The sequence below is a fragment of the Dermacentor variabilis genome, chromosome 10 (assembly GCF_050947875.1).
Source record: "Dermacentor variabilis isolate Ectoservices chromosome 10, ASM5094787v1, whole genome shotgun sequence".
Classification (NCBI taxonomy): domain Eukaryota; kingdom Metazoa; phylum Arthropoda; class Arachnida; order Ixodida; family Ixodidae; genus Dermacentor; species Dermacentor variabilis.
Genome location: NC_134577.1, coordinates 61,457,385 through 61,482,335, shown reverse-complemented (window position 1 = coordinate 61,482,335; position 24,951 = coordinate 61,457,385). Strand labels below are relative to the sequence as shown.

Genomic DNA, 24,951 nt, shown 5'->3' with positions numbered 1-24,951 from the left:
AGCTTGTTGAGGTAGGCCGTCAGTTGGTCGATGGCCTCGTCGCCGACATTTCTGATTAGCGAGTTCCGGATTTTGTCCGCCCCCGCCGCCGTGTTCTTGGTGGCCGATCTTATCGCCTCGACGACCTCTTCTCTCATGATGGGTCGGTCCGTGGTAGGGTTTTCTTCGCCGCGGTATTCTTCCTTGTAGCTCTCGACCTGGTCTTTGCCGACCGCCGTCCCGGGAGCCAAGGAGGTTAAATGCCAACTGCAACGACGTTTTCGACCACGTGAAAAGCCCCGTTTCAGATAATTTAGACACTAATCATACACTTAAGATACAGGTCAATGCATCACAGAGCTCGCAAAAATCGACATTTTTCATACCGAAACTGACAAAAGAAAAACGAAGAGTGTGGAGAACCACTACCCATGCTGTCTGCCATGGAGGAAGGAGAACTCCATGCTGTCTGCTTCCCTTGCTTATATACCGTTCAGGTGTACCAGCGACCGCACCTCTACGGGGTTTTACGTGCCAAAACTTGTTAGCTCGTTGTTAATTCGTTAGCTGCTTCGTGCGCTGTGACAATGCCGTCACGCACCCGCGATGTTCTTTTAAAGGCGAAGTATTCCCCGAGTCCAGCGGGTTTTCTCTATCTGGTTGCCTACGTGCAACAGGGCCTCGATGCGTTCTGCCTCCCCTCGAAGCGCGCATCGGGAGGTGGATGGGGGGTGGCAAGCAAAAGGTGCGGTATAGGCCGGCTTAACGAGGACGCAATACGCGCGTGGCGCAGTTGGCTGAATCGGCAAAAGTTAGACGCTCTACAGCCTAGTGTGACTGGCGCTGGAACATCACATGTCCCATCTCACCCCGGAGCAACTGGAATAGGGTGCATCGCGCGCCCGCTTGGCTGACCAGCAGCATGCTGGTCGTGTTCACTCAAGCGAGCGTATTGTGTTTGCGCCTTCGACAAAGAAGCGCTAGTTCGCCGTTCACTCTATTACTAGCGCTGCGGCAACAACTGAATGCCGCGTTGCTGCGGGTCACGTTTAATCTCCGGCGTGTCGTGCCCGACTTCACCGGCCGCTTCCTGACACGCCGAAAGCGCCAGACACCGATCAGCCTGATCAGACAACTACTGCCATCTCTAGTAAAGAATGACAAGTAGCAGAGGCTTGGCACGGCCGGGCTAGAAGGGGCTCGGTGATGAGCGCGCGTAACCGCGTTCGAGCACCCGACGGCCATGCAGACAACTACCGCCATCTGCAGTAACGAATAACAAGTGGAGAAAGCTTGGCACGGCCGGGCTAAAAGGGCTCGGTGATGAGCGTGCGTAACCGTGTTCGGCCTTCTTCTACTCGGCGTTGTGTATTGTACAGCTATCGCTCGTGTTCGAGCACGTATTCGAGCACCCGACGGCCACGCAACGCATCGGCATTCTTGCAGCAGTTCAAATCACGAGCCCAACAGAAAAAAAGGAACGCCGGGAGAGACGCCCGTTAACTCGAAAGTGATGGATTAGCAATGCGCCTGGCTGCCTACGCAACACTAGAGAGCTCTAGCACGGCGCAGCTGAGAGATCGAGAGTTGCGTACGGTTCTGTCAATTGAGCCCAAGTGAAGTTTCGTTGCAGTTGGCCTTTAAAGAAACAACAGCTGGACTGGACTTCGCCTATTTACCGGCCTATGGGCCCGGTGAAGCTGACGGCGGCCATCTTGCGGGGGGCATGATGCGGCCTGCCAAGAGCTTCGCAGCGCTGTTCAACGACTTTTCCAGCGGTCTTTAATTGTTTAACGGATTTTCAAGTTTTAATGCAATACCGTGGACTATGAGGCGAGCCATATTGGAGGTCTCCGGATCGCAGATATCCAAGTACTGGAGCATTTTTTTTTCATTTTATCGGCACCAATATGCAGCTGCCGCGAATAGGAAAAAAATTCGCGCAATAATTAGCATTTATTCACCTCCTTTAACGCAGTGTAGGAACTGATCAATCATGCAAGCTGTCAGAACAAAAAGCAATTAGAAACTGAAACTGTAGCATGAGAAAAAGCAGTACATGCAACAAACCTAAGTATTCATTATTATCTTCATTATCGTCAGGTTTTGCCGGTGCTTTAGCATCCTCATTGCATGGAAGGTCTGGAACATTGGTGGCGGCCGTTTCCTTTCAGCCTGAAATATAAACTTTTCGTTTATATTTCAGGGAGCAAGTTAATGCTAATCTGCGACCTTAGTTAAACGGATAACGCTAACATGTCAACTACTTGTGCGTCAACTTTCCTAAAAACACCTGAGCACGCTATCACATTTTGGGATCCGCGCAGCACCGGGCACGGCAAGATACGACGACCCCAAACACATAATCTGCGCCGACTGGCGCGCTTTCGCCCCCCGCGAGATGGCGACGCGGCGGCTTCACTTCATTCATTTGACGGGCGCTCCCTCCATCCACTCCAGCAGAGTTTCTTTGACCTCCCGGGCACACCCGCTAACATTAAAACACAAATGCGTCACCTCGTCAAGCGGCTGAGAGCGTCGTTGCTCACACAGGCCAGTCACCGTTGAGGGGCCGACTAACTGCATGATGCGGCCACGAACACCAGATAGGCGGCCACCGCTGCAAGTTCGAACGGCGTTGTAAACATGGCGAGCAGCAGATCTCGCACTCACCTTTGGGTTTCGGCGGCATCGCGGCGGGAGAGGAACACCTCCTTGCGCCAGAAAGCCTGCCACTTGCGAAACGACTTCCTCGCTGGGCCCTCAGCGTTCAGCAGGGCAGTGATTTCTTCCCACAGCTCTCTCTTGCGTTCCACCGTAGCCTCTGGGCTGGGCACGCGGGGCGCTGTCACGAGGAACGCATGCTTCTCCATGAATGCGACCAGCAAGTCCCGTTGGTGTGGCGAGACGTGCGGGCCCAATCGCACGTCCTTGTGCGACGACATTACGCTGATACGCAAGATCGCGCGCGAGCAAAGGTTACGAAATTGCCAGGTCGCGATCGCGCAAGCAACAGCTTGATTTTGCGAACGTTCAGTTGCTCTGTCGTGATTCGTCGTCACCGCGCTTTCGTCAGCGGCCACCATTGCGGTGGGGCGGGACCACAGAATGCGCATACGTCACGCTCCTCTCAATCATTCGAAAACCGAACTCGTCGTCTGCTACGTGTGAAACGGGTGACGAGGTCGTTAGTTTTGCTGCTCCCTTTAGACAGCGCCTACTCTAATTAGATGCCTGGAACGTCGCTTGCTTTCCCATAGCAACCGCCTTACCGCGCGTTGCGACCGCCCTGTTTGGAGTCGAGTCACGTGACAACCGTCGGCGCAGTGGCAGGCATGGCCTTTGAGATTGCGGGCGCTGCATCGAGCGGCATCGGGGCGGTTGCTTACAAGCGGCCGCCGCGAGAGGCTCTCGCCCAACGTCGCTGAATTCCCACGATTCTTACGGCGATTTAGGCAACTCTGCCTCCATGAAACCATTGGGTTCAGCGACAGCAGGGCGAAAGCAAACATGCCTGCAGTAAAGATTAGTAAGAGGTGAATGTAAGATTGGTGGAAGTATGGAAACGACAAACAACACAGTCGTACAAAAGCAAAGTTCCCAATAGGGGTTCAGAAAGTTTGGCGATAAAAATTATTCACGTTTCTTTTCGTATAGTGAGAAACTCTATGCTTTTTGTTAAATATAGATAGGACATTAGTCAATACAATTACAAAGGCTTGGTGGCGCAGCCCGTCGCCCCGTTCCAAAGTGGACGCTTATAGCATAGGCGCACACGTTTCTTAGGGATTACAACGGTAAAAGCGTTGCTACAAAACACCCTAGCAGCTGCATAGCCTTACGATAAACACTTAACTATTAATAAATAAAAATTATATTTGCTTTGCAGGTGTGCTTTGCGCCGCACAATTTCGGAGGCCATAATTACAAGCTGTTCCTAAACAAAATATTAGTGAACATCTTAAGTACTTTTAGTTGTTTAATAACTACTAGTTTATTGTGTTCTGCATTTTCTTACCCTTTCGTGCCCTTAAAACTTCGTTTCCCCACCTCTCTTCTTTTGACGACAAAGTTGACCGACGGCACGAAAAATATCGCCAACACTGTGCATGATGGAGAGGATGGAGGAGGCTGCTGCGAAAGAAATCACCGATGAAGTCGACGATTTAATACGAATTGTCGAAGATCTGAAGATCAGATCCGTCGGTAAGGCGCACGCTTCTGTTCACTTATAACTAGCGCTCGCCCGCGCTAAGCATGTAGGTCACAAGCGCTTGCAAAAATGAAGGCTCACGCTCAAAACAAACCACCCAGTCTTGCGCCGTCTTGTCAACTTACTCCTACTTTCGTGTTTTACCTAATTTCTTGCTCACTAAATGCGATTTAACTGTAGCTTGCCGTTACGGTTTTGAGGGCTTAGCCTCTATAAATCGCATGGTCGTGTTTACGGTGACTGCAATACATCTCTTCCAGTGCCGAGTTTGCTGGAGTCGTCCTTCTCTAAACTGCTGGAACTGAAAAGCCGGCTGAGACGGGAAGAAGTATCGAGGGAGACCGCGAACAAAGAAGTTCTACAGGACTTGGCAAAGGTTTGGGTGCTCTCCCTATGGCTGCTTTGTACGTTTGCGTACATAGCTTCCCGCTCCTAAACTACGTGCTCGCACAGCAGTTTCGTTTCCGACGTGTATGCTGAAAATCTGATAATCGCATCTCGTGCGCAGCACAGAGCGTACGAAAAAGTGTTTGAAGCACTGGTAAACAGTGTTCGCCGAGCGCAGTGACATTGCTGCGACATGAACTAGAGGTTAACGCACGTAGTTGCTAGTTATGATCGTATTAATCGACAGTAGTGGCCTCTGCAGTTGTACGGTTTGTACTTCATGCTGTCTAGATAGTTGTGTTTTGTTTTCGTTTTTTGCTACACCAAACGTATCGGGCGATTCTTACGGGCACGTATATATTGGTTGAGACGCGAGAGTACTTAGCATGCGTTTAAGTTTTGCCTTACATATGTGCCTCTTTCTTTCGTCTAGATTGTTCTGGATGTCACATACTGCCGAGAAAACAGACTTGCTGACAACGATTTTTCAGACAGTGATTCTCTAGAACGAGTCCATGCCATAATCCGTAAGTCGATACAATTTATAACGTTGCATCAATTGGGAGGGTCGTCACCACTTGGCTGTGACAGCTGTCGGCAACGTTGCACCACACCTGCTGCGTTTTGTATGCAGGTAGCCTGGAACATGTTGAAAACATCACTAAGCACATGGGCTTCAGCACGGTTAGTGGTTCTTTGTTTTACTAAGCCGTGTTCATTGGTGTATCATGGTCAAGAGGACCACGATAAACTTAACAAACAGAATGTAACCAAATGTTGAGAACACTGATTGTTTGAAAAGTACAGTCGCGTTTAGTCTGAACTGCAACATAGTGCCTCTGACGGGACTTCGAGACTGCACATCGTCACTTACATAGGAAAAATTGTTTTAACAAAGACCAGTAATTGCAATGATCTTCAATTTTTTGCATGTTGGCATTGCCACACAGTCTTGGGGCCCCATCAAACATGGACAGAGTTGCAGCTTATATTAAACATGACTGTACGTGACAAAAGTAATTGCTACTACTAAATTTAATTTGTTAGTAGTTTCAGTGGCCTGCAGTGTAATCTCTTCTTTATGATCACGCCGTATGATTGTTCGTTAATTGTAATTGTGCTTCTCTTAAACTGGACCTGCCATGGGAGCTCGAGGGTACGGGATCAAATCCCGGCCACGGTGGCCACACTTCGATGGTTGTGAAATTAAAAAACGCCAGTGTGCCATTCATTGGGTGCACGTTAAAGAACCTCAGGTGGTAAAAATAAATCCACAGTCCCTCACTATGGCATGCCTCATAATCTTCGTGGTTTTGACTCGTAAAACCCCAGAATTAAATTCAAGCCAAGGGGAGCCTTCAGCATGAAGGCTCCCTTTGGCTTTCTCACACCTGCTTTTTTTTCCTCTGCTGTTAACTTCCTTTCCCACAGCTTCATGAAAAAAATGTGTCATCAGGTTTGTATTGCAGTCTACAGCACAAGCTCGATGATATGGTTTTACCACCTGTTTTCTTGGTTTGTTCCATGCTCAAGTTAAAATGGTAAAGTAACAAAGTGGATAGCTGGGCCATTTGGTACATGACTGAAGGTCAAACCAGCTAAAAGCCAGCGAAAGACACCATGTACAAGATGAGGTTGGAAATTACGTGGGCACGAGCAAGACTTCCTGCCATTAGCGCAAGTTTCAAAGTTTTGTCCCACTATTTATCAGGTCATGCTGTCATGCACTCCATCCGCCACGATGACTCATTGGCTATCGTGTTCATTGCGAAGACAGGAGGGGGGGGGGGGTCAATGCACAGAAGAAGAAGATTGTGGCTACGGTGCCATGCTGCTGAGGGCAAGGTCCTGGATTTGAGTCCCGGCCATCAAAGATGCAGAGCTGGAGTACCATTGCTTTCGGCACACGTGCAAGATTTCTGGGTCGTCAAAATTAACCTGCAGCCCCACTTTATAATGTCTCATAGCTAACAGTGCAGCATCAAAACCTAGGGGCCACTAAAGAGTAGACGTTTTAGCTCTTAGTAAATTGCCCTTCTGCAGTAACACCAAAAAAAAGGGGTAGGAGGCTTGATAAGCTAGAAAAGGCAGCAAACAACGAGTGGCAATGCCACCTGAACGTTCCTGCACCAGCCAACCATTGTGTCATGGATTTTGATGGCATCTGCTCAGGCGTAGTTGATGTTTTATTGCTAAAGATGAACTGCGTTGTATTCTGAAACGCCACTTTGGTTGGTGTTGTCAAAACTAAGGTGAAAGTTCCATTTTAGAAGTGAAAGTTTCTTTTCGAGTAATCAAGCTTCGCAAAGGCAGAGTTTTGAAACAATAATTTATCTGTGTAAATTGATTTAGTGTTTTTCTTTAATGTCCCTTTAAGCCCTATAAATGTACATTTCTTTATAGGTGGTAGAAGGCCTCGGCGAGGAGCTTGCAGAGTGCATAGAATGGCGGAAGGGAGGACTAGTCTACATGTTCTGCCAGAGCAAGGAGGGGGACGACGACCACAGTTGGCTAACGGCCAATCAGGAAACTTTTTTTGCTGTAAGTTGAGCTGCCTGCTGACTGGGCAAAAGGACGTGCTTGCCTCGAAGCTCATGTCGTGCAACAGGGAAGTAATTAGTACCTTCTAGCTTGTTGCGCCCACAGACATTGTCAAAGAAAGCCTTTTCGAAGTTCCCATAGGCCTCCGCATTTCAAAATCAAGACATGCTCATTAGCCAGAAGTGCTGGAGCACGCTTATCAGAAAGAAAAAAAGACCTTATGATGCATTTGTAACAAACGTGGACATTTTGTATATGACCACTGCAAAGAAAAATGAAAATGCACAGAAAGCAACAAAAAAAGAAGAAGACAGTAACTTGAGGATAGTTTAACTCTTACAGCAACCTTTGGGCACCGCATTAAAGAAGCAGTGCTTTTCCCTTTCCCTCGTGCAGAGTAGCCAACCAGGCTCAGTGCTCATTAACCTGCCTGCCTTTCATTTATCCTTGCCTCTCTCCCTCTGCAACAGCACAATTGATTTTTGAAAAGCTTGCCCATATGAAACATTCAGTTCCACTGCTAAAAGCGGAGTGCTGTGTAGTTGAACACAGACATTTTCTTGGTTCATGTTGCTTAGCTTGTGTAACATGTTGCAGTTGCTTTTTATATTGCTAGCCAAAGACTGCCTTAGCCATCCTTCAATAGCACTGGCAAAGTATTCAGTAGCCCTTCCAAGATTTTTTTTTTAATTTTTATTGTGTGAGCCACGATGTATGTTTACAGGCGTGCACTGCTACTTATCAAAAAACTGGCATAACAAAACCTGCCCTGAGCATGCGCCAGTTTCAGCAGCAAGAATGGCAAAGTCATGCTCCGTACAGCACAAGTCTGATGCGCATTTGTGGTGGCAGCACCATCTGTTTTGTCTGAAACAAAGACTGCTTATGACATACTTTTCCATCACAGGTGTTCTCGATGAGGTTATCATTTGGGGGCACATTTTCGAAAGCTATTTGGTGTAGTTTGTTCAATGTGGCAAAGATCTCAGAAAAGGGTTCATCGACGTTTCCATTTGCTCCTTTGCCAGCATATTGCGTCACTGTACACATTCGTTTGCAGCCCTTCGTTTAGAAGCATGGAGCTTGTCTGTTGGAAATTCATAAGTTGGTCATTCATATTCAAGCTTACAAAAGTGCTCTCCAGGGAGGATAGAAGAGAAGGCTACTAGTACGACAAACAAAGCGCTTCTTCGAACTTCCATTTACTTAATTATTGACAGAATACTATACCTGAAGTAAAAACAGAAAGCCATCAAGCAGACACAGCAGACAATCTTGTCTTATGTGGTTAGAGCACGTGTACAAGATACAAAATTTTTTTTAGATGAGAACCAAAAAGACAGAGTGCTGACAGTTTTCTGTTTTAGTGCTTCTTGTGTTACGTGTGCTTGCATGCTGTACAACTATCCCTCGCTTCTGTGACATCTGTATTGCACTTTTGCAAGTTTAGAATATTGTCTACTTGAGATCTCATTCAGCTAAGCACTAAACTAGGGACAAATTCAGCCATACAGCAACCGAGAGCCGTATTCAATGTCTCCCCATGAAAAGCGCCAGATCTGAAGCACAGTGTAGGGGATAACTAGGAGTAGTGAGGCAGGACTTCCAGTGAGCATTCTCTATTTTTGTGAATGCGCAGCTGCTGCAGCAAGGTGTGCACCACCTCACGGCAATGCTCAATGTTCGTCGCCCACTGAGCGCCGAAGATGTCACAGTGCTGTCTGGCCAGACGGACGTGCTGGAACTCCTGGAGAAAGGCAAGTACGGTGGTGGAATCCCAATCATTTTGTTTGGCAGTGCATGTGGCGTAGTGCCATTGGAAGCATACTGCACACCTTTAAGAGGTGATACTAACACAAACGTGCCACCGTTCTTTGCTGTGGTAGGTAGTGAGCGTCGTGTTTCACTCTAGTGGCATCGTACGCATTCTGTCATCGCCCACTTGCTCAATTTTGTTTTTCTTTCCTTTTGCTGCCTCAAAACACTACACAACAGGAAAACAAGAGTCTCATGTCGCAATGATTCTCACCGAGTGCGCACATCAGAACTTGCTACCGAAATGCCCCACCCGAAGAAGCTGCCGACCCAGGCTGAATTCAAGAGGGCAAACGTAAGCTTGCCGAAGATGCAAAGACAGCAGTGCATGCCTTGGGCTGCTCGGGCCCCACCGGCTGTCAGTGTGTCGTGCTCCAACAGTTCGCGCAGCGCTTCACCTTACATAGATACTTACTACTGTCAAGTCCGCCAAATTTTCTAGTGACCTTGAATCATACGTAGGTTTTCCTGGTTAGTACATCTATTTCTCACATATTTCTACAAAACGATCAGCGAGGTTGGCCCCTACTGGATAATTCAAACTTGACCAGTCAGCACGAACATGCTCAACTCAAATGATGGCAACAATAGCGGCGAGCGTGTGTCACGCACAATAAACTTCAGCGGAAAATGTCCATTTTTTGCCTACCCTAGGAAAATCTTCAAGTGAAAAATGGCAGCTCACAATAAGCATTTATTTGTTTCTAGCACACATCTTTTTCAGAGAAAATTAGGTATGGAAATTGCTTGCCTGGTGCGGTCTGACATGAACGTGTGTTTGTACTTAGCTAGCACTACTCAAGCCACTTTAGATGTTTTCAGCGTTTCCAAGAATTGCATGCATCGTTGGATGTAGTAGCAATGTGTTTAGTCTAGGTATGGGCCAACATTCCCCCTGTGATTGCTGCAGAGTTGTTTTGATAAATGTGAAATGTGAAACATGCAGTAGACCGTACAAGAGACATGTTGTGGTTCATGGGCAGCAATAAAGTGTGGTGAAAATAAATTTCCATTCTTATTTCTTATTTTTCTTATTGGCAGGACCGGGGTGCACGCTAGATTTCGCTTCTTAAGAAGCCCCTCACCAGGCCCGGTAGCAAATTTCAGTTATACACTGGAAGTTGTTACGTGTCCTCTAGGGAGTGTTCTGCTGCAAAAGTTTTTCAAATCAGCTAATTAATAGCCGGAATAGAAATATTTCGGTGCCGCGAACCCATGATTTCAGCAGGCAGGCTCCACTGCCAAGCAAGACGCTCTCTTCACTCACCCCGTCTAGCCTTCGAAACCGAAATTACTTCCCTGTGTTCTCCCATACCGGACCTCGAAAATCGCATGACGCATACGTCACAGGTCCTGCCTTCATTTTTTTTTTTTCTCACTTTTTTTTTTTTTTTTTTTCCTGCGCTGCTCATTTCTGCTGACTGTGCCGCGCACGAGCTGTTCTCTCGTTTGCGCAGCGAACGATTTTGCGCGCTGTGCACAAGGAAACGTGACTAGCGATATAATTCAATGATACCAATGCTGGGGCAGAACAAGCAGATTGCAGAGCATGATCACGTGCTGGAGCACGGTAGAAAATGGAAGTTTCCGTACCAACGCAAGTGACCGCACGACTGTGGGAACAACCAGAAGAAACGGAAGTACATCTCTCTTGCTTCGGTGTGAAGTAAAACAAAAAATACGCAGACATTCTATTTGTGTGTTTTATCATTTCTCTAAACTTCAATTCGTCAGTTCAAGCAACAGATCACACAGATAAGAGATGTTGTCTTGAATAACTCTCAAAGTCACGTGTCACCACGAGCGACGTCACAATGCGGACCTGATCACGTAGGCGCAGGAGCCCGACTACGTCACCGTCTCTCTCCGGGCAGATTTGCCGCGAGTGAAGAGGGAAACGGCGTTCGGATTGAAATTTCAAACCTTTCCGCAGCACGTAGCGATGTAATTCTTTGCAAACACAATCGTTCGCACGCATTGTATGCTCTGCGCTTGTCAGCTCAAGATGGCTGAACATGATGAGGGGTCCTTTAAAGAAAAATTCAGTGCGCTTTGGATTTCTATTTTCTTTGAGAGCTGTAGTATCATTATGTTGGGGTGCACTGAGGGGCATGTTACAGTCACATAAACATAATGCTAAAATAAAACAGCTATGTCATTGGGCGCATTATGCCTTTTAATCCACTGGTTAACTTGATCAATCTTGTTGGTCCTTACAGAAAATCGACTGTATTCTATAAAGAGCATTGCAGATTCAAAAACAACTGCACTGCGAAATGCATCATAGTTTCCACAGCGCCGCTCGCCGAGTATGAAAAGGAACCTGCTTACCTGTGTAGGCAAGAATGGCTGAATGATGGAGCCCAGGTTGTAGTTGCCATTCATCATGCTAACCCCTCTCTAGCAAATGTATGGCAGATGCCTGCTGCTGCTTTGTACATGCAGAACACTTGTTCTGTGCAACCAGAATCCAGCAGGGTTACCTTCTCTCTCAAACATCGCAGGCATCTACAGTGATGTACATGCGCTGTCGCTGATGTACGCCGGCGAGATGTGCTACTGGCTGGTGACGTACTCAAAGCGCTGGGACCGGCCGCTGGAGATGGCGCACGCATTGCCACTTGGCAAGCGGCTGCTGCAGGACTACATCAGTGCTGTCGAGGGTCCCCTGCAGGGCGCAGGCTGGAACTGCACCCGTGCCCGGCAGCTTCTGGCGCAACTGGGTGAGGTGGAGCAGTGCTGAAGTGCAGCCGGTTCCTGGTGAAGCCGACACAAAGCCAGACCAAAGACAAAGCCCGGACGGGGAGTGAGGTATTCGCTCATTGCACGATGCCTAGTTGTATTCACCTGAAGGGACTGACAACCTGATTTCATGCTACTTTTAATGGTTTAATGTTTTATGGTTGATGTTTAATCATACAGTGGTAATACAGAAAATGCCATGGAACCTTTTTAATCAGAATTTTTCGACCTGCAGTGAGGATGTAGTCATACGCTGGAAATAGTAATAGGTGAGCGCAATAATAATTGTAAGCCACTATTGGTGGGAAGTAGATGACAAGTGAGGTCCTAGCAGTAAGGGTGTGATACTTTGTTTATTGAGGCGGTGGCGTTCCTGCAGTTCGTGTTTTCCAACGTTTCACGCGCTCCTTTCGTCTCTTCTGCTTGTCTACATCTTTTTGTGCTGTGAACCGTGATCCTGTTCCGACTCACCCAATTTTCTATCCCTTTTCTGAAGTTTTGAATTATTTCTACAGTAATAACCACGTGCTTTCGTGGTTTCCTGTCTGACTGCTTTGGTCGCACACAAGTCGTGTATTATTTATTTTTTTTCCTAGCTAAGATCAGTGGTAGGATGTGCCAGTAGTGCTCTTATTAAGGTCTCTCCGATTTAGCCAAGTTGGTGGTACCTTTTGCACCTACTTACAGTGTGCTGCATATAGGCCCTCGATTGTCTGAGGGACGGAGGTGCACCCTGCACCTCTGTCTTCGTTTGCACGGGGTGCAAGGCAAGGTGCTATCGCAACCTTGCCTTGCGCCCATTCGCAACGCCCATTTACACCCATTCGCAACCTTGCAGCGAATGGGTGTAAAGCAGTGCACCACAACCCCGGCACTGCTTGCACCTTTTTGTTTGCAGTGCCGTATACTTTTTTCTGAATCGAACAAATCTATTGTAGTGCTGGTACACCCGTCTAAGGCACAGGGTGTCATTGGCATTTTAACGCAACAGCGTTAAAAAACACGTGTCGCGAAATATCTTATGTCGGCGGCGGCAGGCATCGTTTTGTGAAAAATCATTCCAAACCACAACCACACAGGCCCTCTGCGTTGTGCAGAGGTGTTACTCAATTGAATTCCTCAAAGTAAAGTGGGTCAGAAAAATCATAAAGTACGACTTAAACACAACCTCCAGATATGATAGCGCCGAGAGTTTAGATATACCAGAGAACATAATTTTGTTATGTGGAAACTCAAACACAAACCCCTTTCCTAGCATCTCTGCCATTTATAAGAATGGCACGGCCTCCGCGCATCCGCAAGAAAGCTGCATTTGCTGGGAAACATGACAAGCAGTCAGGGATCTTTGAATGCTAATGCATTCCAGGCAAAGCTTAGGCGTCCTCCCAATTTTGGATCTCACAGGGAGACCACATAACTTGGCCTACTTGTGAACTTGTGCACATACAAAAACACTTGTGTATGCCACCATGCAATGAGGGAGGTGACAGGTCTGCCACTCTACTTGTTGCTGCAAAGGCAGCACTGCTCATTAGATTGAACTTTGTTTACATTGCAATACGCCTAGAATGAAGTGCAAATGCGTAGTGATATTAGAACTGCAATTTTAAATAGTAAGTACATGGCACTTAATAGCAGGAAATTTGCTTACAGTAACCTCATATATTACATCCGAAGTACCAAAGTTTCGCCATCAGTTTGCGCCACTTACCGTTTCTTTTGCCAACTTTCTGTGTCAATTTTCCTTCTTAAATCGTGAACAGCATGCTCGATTCTATCATTATAAGTCATGGTCTTTTCTCACACACATCTTGCAACACATTCTAGGTGGTTTTCAGTCCCTTTAGAGGGCCCACAAACCACCTCCAATAATTAAAAAACAAATTGTACTATCGATAGTTGATAAGCGGTGTCCAAAACATGGTGTCCATGACGTGTTTCCGGCTCCTGCAACCGCTTCTGGGGAATGTATCCAGCGAAAGCATGGCCTTAAAGATCTGCTTCTGTCACTTGGAAGGAGCGACTACATGGGCACAGATTAGGATATCGCGTATTCTTTTGTCCAGCTATTGATACTACTGATGGTCAATTTATCAATAGTTTTGCATCACAGATCTGACACCTGCATTCTTTTGTGCAATACAAGCTTTTATGAAATAGGTGGTGTCCAAATCCAGGCCCCGCGATGGCCCTCTCTGGATAGCAAATACAGATAGAGAGCCAGAAACACGTTATGAATGTTTGGTTATGGACACCACCTATAACTGATGCAAAACTCGTTATACAGAGCATGAATTCTTACTTTTAAAATCAGTATTATAGTTATCTACTCAATAGTGCCCAGAAACCCTATAAACAAAACCCAAATTATACGCTGTTTCATTTGCGGTATGTTGTTGCTTCAATGGCAGAAATTTGCAGGATGCGCCCTGTGGAAGGTGGGGGGGGGGGGAGTGAATTGAGGGAAACCTGCATTAATTTGTGCAGCTACACATCTTCATCAACTTATTTATGTCCATTTTAGAACAAAGGCTTCTCCCAGCGATCTCCAATTATTTATCTCATGTGCCAGCTGACCCCCATCTTATGCTTACAAATTTCCCTACTTATGCCACCACCTAGGCCGTCCCCAACTGTACATTCTTTATTGGCCCTACACATTACACAGCCTCACCAACTACATTTCTTCCTCTTAATGTCAACAAGAATATTGGCTACAGCTACATATGGTATGAAGTAAATAACTGCCAGTATCGATAAAGTGAACCCTTGTTGCTGATTTGCAGCTTCCTTGTGTGCCGATATGAGAGACAAAGGATGTACAGCATTGCACTTATGAAGGCCATGCACACATATTTTGAGGCATCAACGGGATCTGCACCATATGCTGCGAAACGACTTGTGAAAACGACCGAGTTTTTGCATTGAGAGTCATGTTTCTATAATTGGTAACACTGTTCGTGAGCATTGGTGGAATGTTTCACTAACCACTTTGCTTTCCATGCTGCCACAACTGTTCCTATCTTTTTTTTTTTTTTTTCAGCTACAACATTCAGTTCACGCTGCTTATTTGTACTCTTTCAGATTGACGGACATTCTTGTCGGGCGGAAGGAGCGTCATCAAGTTAACCTTTTCTGTATAGTTCCCGAACTTCTTGCGAACTTTCGCACTGTCATCAGCGGGACCACGATGGAGAACGTGTTCCAATAGCTGGGAACATTTGCTGCTTTGGGCACTAGCTAGCAGGCCTGTTTCGGTAGTACTATCTAGCTAGCTAGCAAAGCTCCAGTGTTTTGTGTGAGCTAACCATCAAAAGGCAGCTGACTGCAATAGTTTAACCATGACTGTCGAACCCTTCAGACAGTTTAGTTGGATTCTTATTCTCTGCATTAGCCCTGTTCACTCACGCTCTGTTGTTTGTGTGTTAGATAGACTGGTTTCATGCCTTTTCAAGCGTGCCCTGTTATTTGTGCATATGATCAACCTGTCATGGGAATGTCCCTTTGCTCTGATGCATCCAAATCACCACCATGGGCCATGTTCGGATTGATTGCTTTTGGGGGATATCACTTTGAGCGCACGTTGGTTGGTTAGCTAGCTGCACTAGACTTATTATGCAAATGTGAAAGTACTCTCAAAAGTGAACAGTCATGAACATGGCACAGGATTTTATACATATTCATATGTACCGACTTAACAAGCTGGGCATTTACTGTCAGCACAAATTGAAACATGACAAGAAAGAACTTATCTGAATGCCAGCTGCGTGCAGAGCTATGCAGTACGGTGTAGAATCGCTCTTTAGCATGGTGTAGTTTTGAACATGTGTTTTGAACGAGTTGCCGTTCTGCATTCAGGCAAAGTTGGATACGCAACAACACATCCTAATTAACCAGTTTGAGTCTATGCTGATAGTACAGGCAGAAACCAGCCAAGTGAAGATTTGATTGTTTCTTTGGTAGTGTCCTAGCTTCCGAATTCCCACCACAGTCTGTTTATACTACAGTCGACGCTCGTTACAACGGACTGTAATAATCCAGCGAGAAACGTCTGTTGCATCCGAGGTCATTTCAATACAAAATTACAGCCGTGGCATGTTGAAATGGTGAAACTTTGCATATACCACTGTCCGAACCAAATACGATCGCAAGGACACTGGAAACATCCAAGTTAATGTAAACAATAGATCAGCAGGTTTCCACGGTAAAAGTACAACCACGTGCCAAGGCACCTTGCTGTGCACCATTTTTCAGTCTCTGGTTGCCGAAATATGGCAATTTTGCTCACCCTAGAGCATATTCAGACACCTGCACAACGGAAAGATTAACGGCCGCCACAATGGCGCAAAGCTGGCCGACCAGCCTCTCGCCGCGCCGCCGCCATGCCCAAGGACATCACTGCCGCCGCTGACACTAACATCGGCTACAGTTTGTTTTTCACACAAAACCCCCAGCTGTCGTTACAATGAGCTGATGTCTTAATTTTATCTTTCGCGACAAGCGACGACCACTGTCAAGCAGGTATCGAGAACTAGAGCTGCAATACGAGCCAAGTTTAACTTGCCACTGCACACTATGTGAGATGGCTCAATCGCAACACGCATTGTTGTTTCCTTTTTTAATTTTTGTGCAAACTGATGCGATGAGAAAGTGTTCTCAGTGCATTTTGCGATCGTCGGTGGTTGTTTATTAAGTGCTGTATGCTATGGCTTCACATAGTGGATTAGGCCTGGCAGCACTTTTGGCACTTTGGCAGTGTTGATCAGCTTGCGTGGTCGACCCGAAAGACTCTTTCTCGGCCGGTGGAGTGTTGTGTGGAGCACCCTGTTGCGGGAAGCTTGCCGCTAGTGTGTTTGTACTATGCGAAAAAGTGCATTTTCGCGCTTTCCGCAAGTGGCTGGAAATAGTTGCATGCAATGGACTGCCGCAGGCATCGCCGCAGCAGGGTGCATTGTATTCATGCCATCTAGACAAAATCTGCCCAAAAATTTGCCTGTTGTAGGCGATTTGTTGCGTGAATAATATAGGCACACGAAACTTAAGTGAGAGGAGTGGTCTGTTATATTCGTAAGAAAGTTTCATGCAGATACGTTGTAACAGGCGTGGACTGTACGAGATTCCACGATGTCTGGTGTTTTGGTAGCGATAAATGCATTAAGTCGGGGATTCCCAAACTACTTTGGCCTCAGAAAATCCCCATCCCATCATCATCCTTGCCTCAGAAAATTCATGCAGTCAAGAGTACAAATGCATCATGGACCCTCAATAGATGGTTACTTCGTTAGTGAATTCACTACACAGGGTTTATTAGGTAGAAATCATAATAATGGTGTGAATATAGCATAACAGGTGCATCTGTCTGCCGTTAAGCCTACCATGCCTTTATTTTTGGTAACTATTACGACAAAAAAAAAAAGAATTTCATTGTCTTTGAGAATTTTTGAAACCTGGCAGAATTAAAAATTCGCCGACGATTACGATACTCCCTAATGCAAAATTTGAGTGCAGCTGTACGCATGCTTTACATTTCGCGATATGTTGGCTGGCGTGGACAGTCTGTCTCATGCGGTACATTTCAAATGAAGCGAAGTGTGGCATGACTGCCGCACTAATCAGGCGATCACGAGAGGCAGCATGTGGGCACGATTCACAGCAGCCACCACAGACAGACCTCCGCTCATACAGTGCTTTGTTTCCATATATGCTATCGGTGGACGCGCTCGCCACGTGCCGTCGGTGAACAGACGACGGTGTGCTACTTTGGCGTCATCTCGTAGCTGTCAACACTGTAGAGCCCGTCTTGCGTGGTGCTACGCTTTTCTTCTCGCACTTTTGCCAAATCCTCCTCCTCCGCATTCCACCTCTTGCTCTCTTCGCTGTTGCAGTCTTTCATTTCCTGCTGCACTCGTTTGCTTGGTTACGCCGAGGGCCGATGCTATACGCAGGAACGGGCGCATAGAAGCTGCACTCTAAAATATAGTGAAGTATTAAAAATGCAATTGACTGGGCAAATACTATGGCACCAGCGTCTTGTATTTGTCTGGTCTGTTCATATACTGATCATGCCTTGCAATTAGAAAGAACATTCGAAATGTCTGCTAAAATATTGCTGTTTTTCACTAACTGAAACTGCCGCTCACTAATACTAGAACTTGAAAGGCAAGGGCCCACAGCTATTCTTTATTTTCATGGTCAATGTGCATGTTGCACCCACTTCCATTATCATGTTAGCAGCCCACAACATTAAGCAACTGTGCACAGCCGTAAGTTTCTTCCAAATTACTTTTACACATTATTGTAATGCCATCTACAATTAGTGCATCAAACTTATAATAAATTAATTAAATAATGGGGTTTTTAAGTGCCAAAACCACTTTATGATGATGAGGCACACCATAGTGGGGGACTGCGGAAATTTCGACCACCTGGGGTTCTTTAAACGTGCACCTAAATCAAAGCACACGGGTGCTTTTACATTTTGCCCCATCGTAATGCAGCTGCCGTGGCCGGGATTCAGTCCCGCGACCTCGTGCTCAGCAGCCCAACACCACAGCCACTGAGCAACCACGACGGATCAAACTTATAATAAATAAGGCAAGCTCTGTGTGTCTGAAAAACATGTTTTTTTTTCCCCCTAATAAGGCATGTGTAATTGTATTAGATGAGCTGTACTCGTTCGAAAGAGTTATCAGTGAGGTTGTCCAGATGAGCTGAGCTTGTTGAAACACTGACGAAATTCAAGATGGATAATAACAAACACTGCGATGGGTGTAAACCTTCTTTAGAGCGTGTGTAGCTTGCAGTAATTAAAGCTGTTTTAAAGTCTGCATCTGGTTATAGCAAGCTATGACAGTTTTTGCATAAGTCCGAACTGGTGGATTCCATTGCAGTGAAAAAAAATAAAAGGCAGCGAGCTCGGCCGTTTCGTTGAACAGTGGTGCATGTTCCGTGGTTGGTAGTGTTATGAATTGATGGAAGGCATAGCTGTACTCGTGTACCCCAAAAATACTGTGTTTGCACGATTACAAAATAACTTTTTTTTATGGATAATTGCTAGCCTGAGAGATCACTTCTCGCGACATTTCAGAACCATGTGCCAAATACGAAGCAAATTTACACTACTTTGGCCTTGAATTTGGAGGTCTAAATTGATGGCTCAGGCACCAGGCAACTGAACTGCGCAGAAAAGTTTACTTCTTGGCACAGCAGCAAATGCCAATCTGTGAACAGCAAGAGCACAACCTGGCACAATGTAGAAGAATGCTGTGATGGTGTAATAAGTAATTGCAGGAAGGCTTACAATGCTACATCTTGATCCAGTGGTCCAAACCATAGTTTCTCCCTATATTACCTACAGGGAAATCTGACACTGCTGCACTGTGATATGCATGGGAATGCCGGTATATTGTGATTTCTAATTGGCATCGTTCTCGGATAGCCAAGCAAGCACTGTTCTGACTGTCCCAGTGATTAACTTTCTACTAAAGCAGCACGTAAAAAGCTGTTTTAGCTTTATTATTACACAAAAACATGTTTTGTTTAACTATGAGAACTTGTTGTTGCATGTACAGTTATAAGAAACATAAACAGTATCAGTGGGTCGCTACAGTTGGAGGACAGATGACAAGATTCGTGCTCGCTTTGGAACAGTTTGTCGTCTGTTCTTACTTTTCTTCGCCTGGTTATGCATTGTAGGTGAGTAAACTTCACTGAAAGATGTAATATGCATGAATGGAAACATTATATGAAGATTTTACTTTAATAATGCACTATTTGCGTAGCCATATCCACATTTTAGACGAAGACTCTTACAACGCCAGCCAACACAAGCCTCGCAGACACATATACCGCCATTCCCATGACGGCATGGTGCCCCCTAAAGAAACTCCCATAGGCGGTGGCGCCAGATTTCCCTCTAGGTGTTATAGTGAGAAACTCTATGGTCCAAACAACTACAGCAATATGCAAATTTGCACAAATGCAGCTATCCTGGTGTGTATGCATCTGGTCCCTTGGTGCAGTAAATTGCACTCCTGTTGGAATGATTCAGCGAAACGCAGGAATGTTGGCATGCTATGCTAACATATTTGCCCGTTATGCTAAAACCTTATTTTAACCAAATGGTACAGCTGCATTACAAAACAATAAATTGCATTATAATCATAAGATATATTTTTCTGACTCATCACAGTTTCCTCCCCTTCTTTCATTACATTCACACGAACACGGTATACCACTATCTAGTTTGGGAATCCCTGATCTAGTCTGTAGGTTGTATTGTCCGTACTTTGCGTCCGTTGTGAAGTATCAAACAACGTGCGATTTGCATTGCATTTGTAGTGAAGTCCATCCAGTGAATAGTCTTTCGCGTTCTGTCCGTGCCAAAAAGAAAAGGAAAAACATTTTTTCGACTTCTCTATAGCAATGTTGAGCTGTTCTCTCCTGCTGAACGTCTACATCAGCCTTTTGGCGTGAAAATTTCCAAGTGAAACATTTTTTAGACAAGTTTCACAGCGAAATGGGCAACGGCACGTTCTGTGCCCACATTCTATTTCCGTGCTGTTTCCCTACCAGAACGACATCACCCAAGCTGGCTCTTGTGTGCGCTGTTCTGTCGGGGAATTTGAAGCTTGCATTCTGTAACTTTTCATGTGCTTGTTTAACGTTTACATTTTGGCCCTTACCAGGTAATGCTTTGTCACTCTTATAGACTACATTAAGTTGGATTCACATGACTGACTGATCCAAATCCAAGTTCTTCATGAATGACTTCTTAAACATCAGTAAAGCTCCTTAGTTTCTGCACAATGCTGTCATGAACATCTGAGCGTAATGTGTAATAGTATTTCTTTGCGAGCAACAACAAGCTTATTTTTTTATAAAGGATTGCCTGCTCTTTCCTTCAACTTTCTTAAATCTTTGCTATTCTTTGTGTACTGTAGTTGCTTGGACCACTAGTACGATGGCTAGTGGTTATCTTAAGACGTCGCCCAGCCATAACATTCAAGAAACTTCCAATACAGAAAGGCACGTCTTGTGCTGAGCGATAACCTTTAACATTTCTTAGCCAGTGAAAGACGGTCACCGGAAAAGGTACTTAAATGCGCGTGGCAATATTTTGGTGGACAGTCTACCAGTTTTTCACGATGCCTAAGTCACGAATTTGTCTGCAAGCTCAATCTGCCATGTGAATCCACATATTGAAATGCCTCTTTCATTATATAACCAGGTGCCAAAAACCAAGAATACTGTCTTGTATTCTTTTCCTTTTCTCACATTTGTCAAATATTGTTCCAGGAGTGACAGGTGTGACTTAAATTGGCCATTATAATTGTGCAAATCAGTGCAGTAATTAGAAGCGTTATGTGTGCATAAGAAAGAGACTGCATGAGTTGTGCCAATTGATTTGAACAGTTTCATCTTTAGGTCATGACCACAGTCATCAGCAGTCATAAAGATTTTTTAAACTTGAGCCAGTTGTGAATTGTTTGTTTTCAGAACACTGAATGAATAATATGCAACAGAATATTTAGTACAACAAGTCAACCCATTTAGCCTGGAACCATGGAACTTGTCGTGCAGACAAGGAAGGCTGCAGAGTAAAATTTTCTTTGCAAATGCGAAATACGTACAAAAAAAAAAAACTGGAAGCAAACATTTTAGTCCATCTCAAGCCATCCTGACAGCATTCTGTGTTGGGAATACTGTAAGAAGTATTTGCTGCTTTCTTTGATTAAAAAGAAATTCCAAAACTGAGGATGCGCTTTTTCTTGCCCATGCAGCACTGGTGCCCACAAAAAAAAAAAAAAGACCAACTGTCCCACCCAAGCTCTGATCAAAAGGTAAACTGAAAGGGGAAAATATAAAAAGAGAGATAGAGAAAGAATCACCTTGTGGTTCAAAAAAAATTAATAAAAAAAAGAAGCTTTATGCATCTATAAAGTAGATGCCAATTTTTTTTTAATGCTTCCTCCGCCATCTGGATTTCTGGAGAACTTGTTTGCCACAAGGTACAGTCTGCTTACGGAGCACGGGATCTCGGAAAATGTTGCATTTACGAGCAGCCTGTAAGACTATGCAGTAAAACCGTACATCGCAATGTTGTTCGCACGTGACATACTAGTAAAGATTGGAAACGTGAATACGAGGCTGCATTGTGAGGCTGCACATATATTCAGCTCTTTCTCAGATCACGTGGTCCATAACTTTTCTTGTCTACTGCATAGGCTATCACAGTGCTATCAAGGCCATTGCACGCATGTGACGAACTTTCACTGGATGCTTGTGCTGTGGCAAAGAACTGGAGAATAGAATGAACACTGGAACTCATGGCGTGGCTCTGAAACTTTCGGCAAACACTGTGCATAAGGAAAGAATGCACACTTCGGGAGAAGCTGTACACTAGAGGCGGCTTCTGGGAACCTGGTGGAGTCATTGGCTCTTGTGTGACTCGGGGTACCACCTTTCAACATATTGGCGAAGAGTGTACATTAAAAAAAGAAAAGCATTTTGTTTGGGAAAACCAGCCCCTGGGGAACTCGCAAATCTGGGACAGCAGACACTGACAAGCAACATATTGTCTTTTTGGTCACAATGGCTTTTTCAGCTACTTTGATATTGCCAATTTCGTCTGCTATAGGAACTTCTCGAAGCAGCTACTCGTCTTGTATTCATCATCAGAGGCTTCCAAGGGTGGGGCCAAGACCAGCGAGATAAACTTTTTCGCTAATGGAATGTTTTGTAAAACATTACGTAACACTCAAAATCGTAGAACTAGCCAAAATTCTGTGTATGGGAATTCAGGACTGTATGTCTTGAAGGAACTCTGCACTGCGATCTGTTACAAAAGTGAAAAGAAAAATTAAACTCTGGGCTTTTACGTGCCAAAACCACAGCATAGGCACGAGCATACCACAGTGGAGGACTCCAGATTAATTTTGACCACCACCTAAATGTAAGCATGCGAGCATTTTTTCATTTCACTTTCATGAAAATGCTGGCATTCGGGCCAGCATCGAGCCTGCGACCTCAACCTGAATAATGCAACACCACTGCCACTGGGCTACTGCTGTGGGTTACAAAAGTGAAGGCAGACTAATGGTGGACAATAGTTACTCATTAAGGAACGATGATTGATCTGATTTGTCATGCAAGGTCAGTTTTCTGTACATAGTTGCCATCGCATGATGCAGCACCTTTTGTGATTTGAGGTTGTGTTTGCCCATTAAGAAGTGCTGAAACTGCATGCTAATAGCAGACATGTGAGCAGCTCTCAAATGCACCAGCATCTCTACCCAAGTTGCAGACAAGTGGTCTCGAAAGGACACTTGCTCTTCTGCGTTGCATGACGCGGCTGTCTTTAGAAGATTCAGCACAAAATTTTTTCCTTCCATCTAGCATCGTCCAATAAACGAAGGATTTGAAATAAAGGGCAAGTGCATAAGCACTCCTTGTTTCATTCAATTTGCAAGCAAATCGTCAGTATAACACCAAACCAAAGCCTCCCACATTCTTCAATGCCTGTACAGTTGCTCTGATATTAATGGGAACCAATGGCTCACTGCTGCGATGCCATCTTCCCAGACAAGTTGTTTGTGCAGGTACTACTTACGCCTATGCATTACTCGGCAGAAATCTCCTGTGCATTGTTAGTTCCACATTACTTTGCTGAAGAGCAAGCCTCCGTTTGACCGCGCGAATAATGTTTGATTGGTTTCATTATGCTTGTTTTGCCTTATTTAGAGCTGAAAGGGATACAATCTTGGTAAGAAGTCAACAGCATAATGCACAACATTCCCTCTCCTATTAGCACTACGTGTAGATAGCTGCACTATCGCCTTGGTTATGTGCCAGCATGCACGCAGCAATGGTGAGTATTGTGCGTCCAAAGCCATAGGCACACGTTTCTGTTAAGATGTACGAGAACTAGGGGTGTGCAAATACCAAGTAGTAGATTTTGAATAGAATATCGAACCAAATCAAGAAATAAAAAGGCAAATATCAAATTGAATATCAGAAAATTCTTCGAAAAATTTTATGCTTACAGGTTTTGGGCAAAGAAATATGGTGCTCGGAAGTATTCTACCTTGCGTAACAAGAATATAACAAGCTATCTGCAACTTATATACGTGGAAATAAAGATATACATTACTGTCTACTCTTCTTTAAAGGGAACTCCAAATTAGTATGCCAGCATTGATTACAGGCCTCTTCTAGTTTATGCAAGTCTGGAAAATATTTTTTTTATAGATGGAATATCTGATTAATAAAATAAAAGCCCTTTTCCCTCTCAAGTTAAACAAATATTTATGTTGTACTGAATACCAATGAGGTTTGCATTCCAATAGTGGACCTTAATGTAATCTTTTATTGCACAGAATGCTTCGTTTTCCAGTCCTCCTCTGAAATGCAGAAGGGCTTTCTTATCTTCATGGCAGGTGGAATCTTGTAAGGCCAATCTGCGCAGACGGCGCATCGTCGAAGTCGACCACCACTCCCCGCGTACCTATCGTTGGCGCTGTGCGGGGCCACCGTGATAGTTGCTAATGGCAAAGAGCAGGCGCCGTTTTATTGTCAGGTTTGGTGAGATTTTCCGCCTGTCAAAGATGCTGAAATTGGGAGGGTCACGGCAAAATTTCATGAGCAACTTTGTTGCCATGCTGGACACTCACTTTCGTTTGCGAGGTTTGTCTCCCTTCCAAGTGTTGCACGACTGCTGCGAATAGATCTGCATCAAATTGGCACCAAACCCTAACTTTACTTGCCGACGACCGAAAAAGCAGCACCTAGGCAGTGTGGATGGAACAAAAATGCACCGCTGGCCCATGTGGTAACAGGCCGCGAATACCCGAAATCATGCATATGGGTTAGATTGACGGCTATTGAAGTGGCGTTACGTAGGTCGCCACGTATCCCACACGATCAGCGTGCCTTCTGGCAGCCAATCAGCCCGACCTTCACACATGCTTTCGCACTTGCCGAAACGTGCACTGCTTTTCTTGCTGTTCCCTTCGTCTGCATCAAATTATCGTTTCAATCAATCCTGTCAAATCAGACAAGCCTTGTACCGACAGAGGCGGCCCCCGCCGTAGCAGTGCCATTCTGCAAATTGCGCCGTTTGAGCATTGTGTGTGCGATCTCCGTATTGGCCTGACGTCGAATAGAAGCACTTGCAGAGACGAAGTCCATGACCGTGTAAGCCAAGGCAGCCCATCCATGGTGTGCTCATTTGCATGGCATCGACCAAAGGGGCTACGCAGTGCAAAATCGAACAG

At 45.3% G+C, this 24,951-nt stretch overlaps 1 protein-coding gene across 1 annotated transcript; it reads left to right on the top strand.

The window, feature by feature from the left end:
- The first annotated feature begins 4,093 nt into the window (after positions 1–4,093).
- On the top strand, positions 4,094–21,433 carry LOC142560625 (RAB7A-interacting MON1-CCZ1 complex subunit 1-like). Its single transcript, XM_075672850.1, has 8 exons — positions 4,094–4,185; positions 4,453–4,568; positions 5,013–5,106; positions 5,214–5,263; positions 6,983–7,120; positions 8,760–8,877; positions 11,440–11,746; positions 14,762–21,433. Exons 1-7 carry the CDS (start codon positions 4,101–4,103, stop codon positions 11,676–11,678), a joined length of 840 nt encoding a protein of 279 aa, XP_075528965.1. The 5' UTR covers positions 4,094–4,100; the 3' UTR covers positions 11,679–11,746; positions 14,762–21,433.
- The last annotated feature ends 3,518 nt before the right edge of the window (positions 21,434–24,951 follow it).

Coding starts and splice junctions, on each gene's coding strand:
- LOC142560625 (XM_075672850.1), top strand. CDS start 4,101: ATGGAGGAGGCTGCTGCGAAAGAAATCACCGATGAAGTCGACGATTTA. Junction 5,107..5,213: donor ACGAGTCCATGCCATAATCC/GTAAGTCGATAC, acceptor TTTTGTATGCAG/GTAGCCTGGAACATGTTGAA. Junction 8,878..11,439: donor GCTGGAACTCCTGGAGAAAG/GCAAGTACGGTG, acceptor CAAACATCGCAG/GCATCTACAGTGATGTACAT.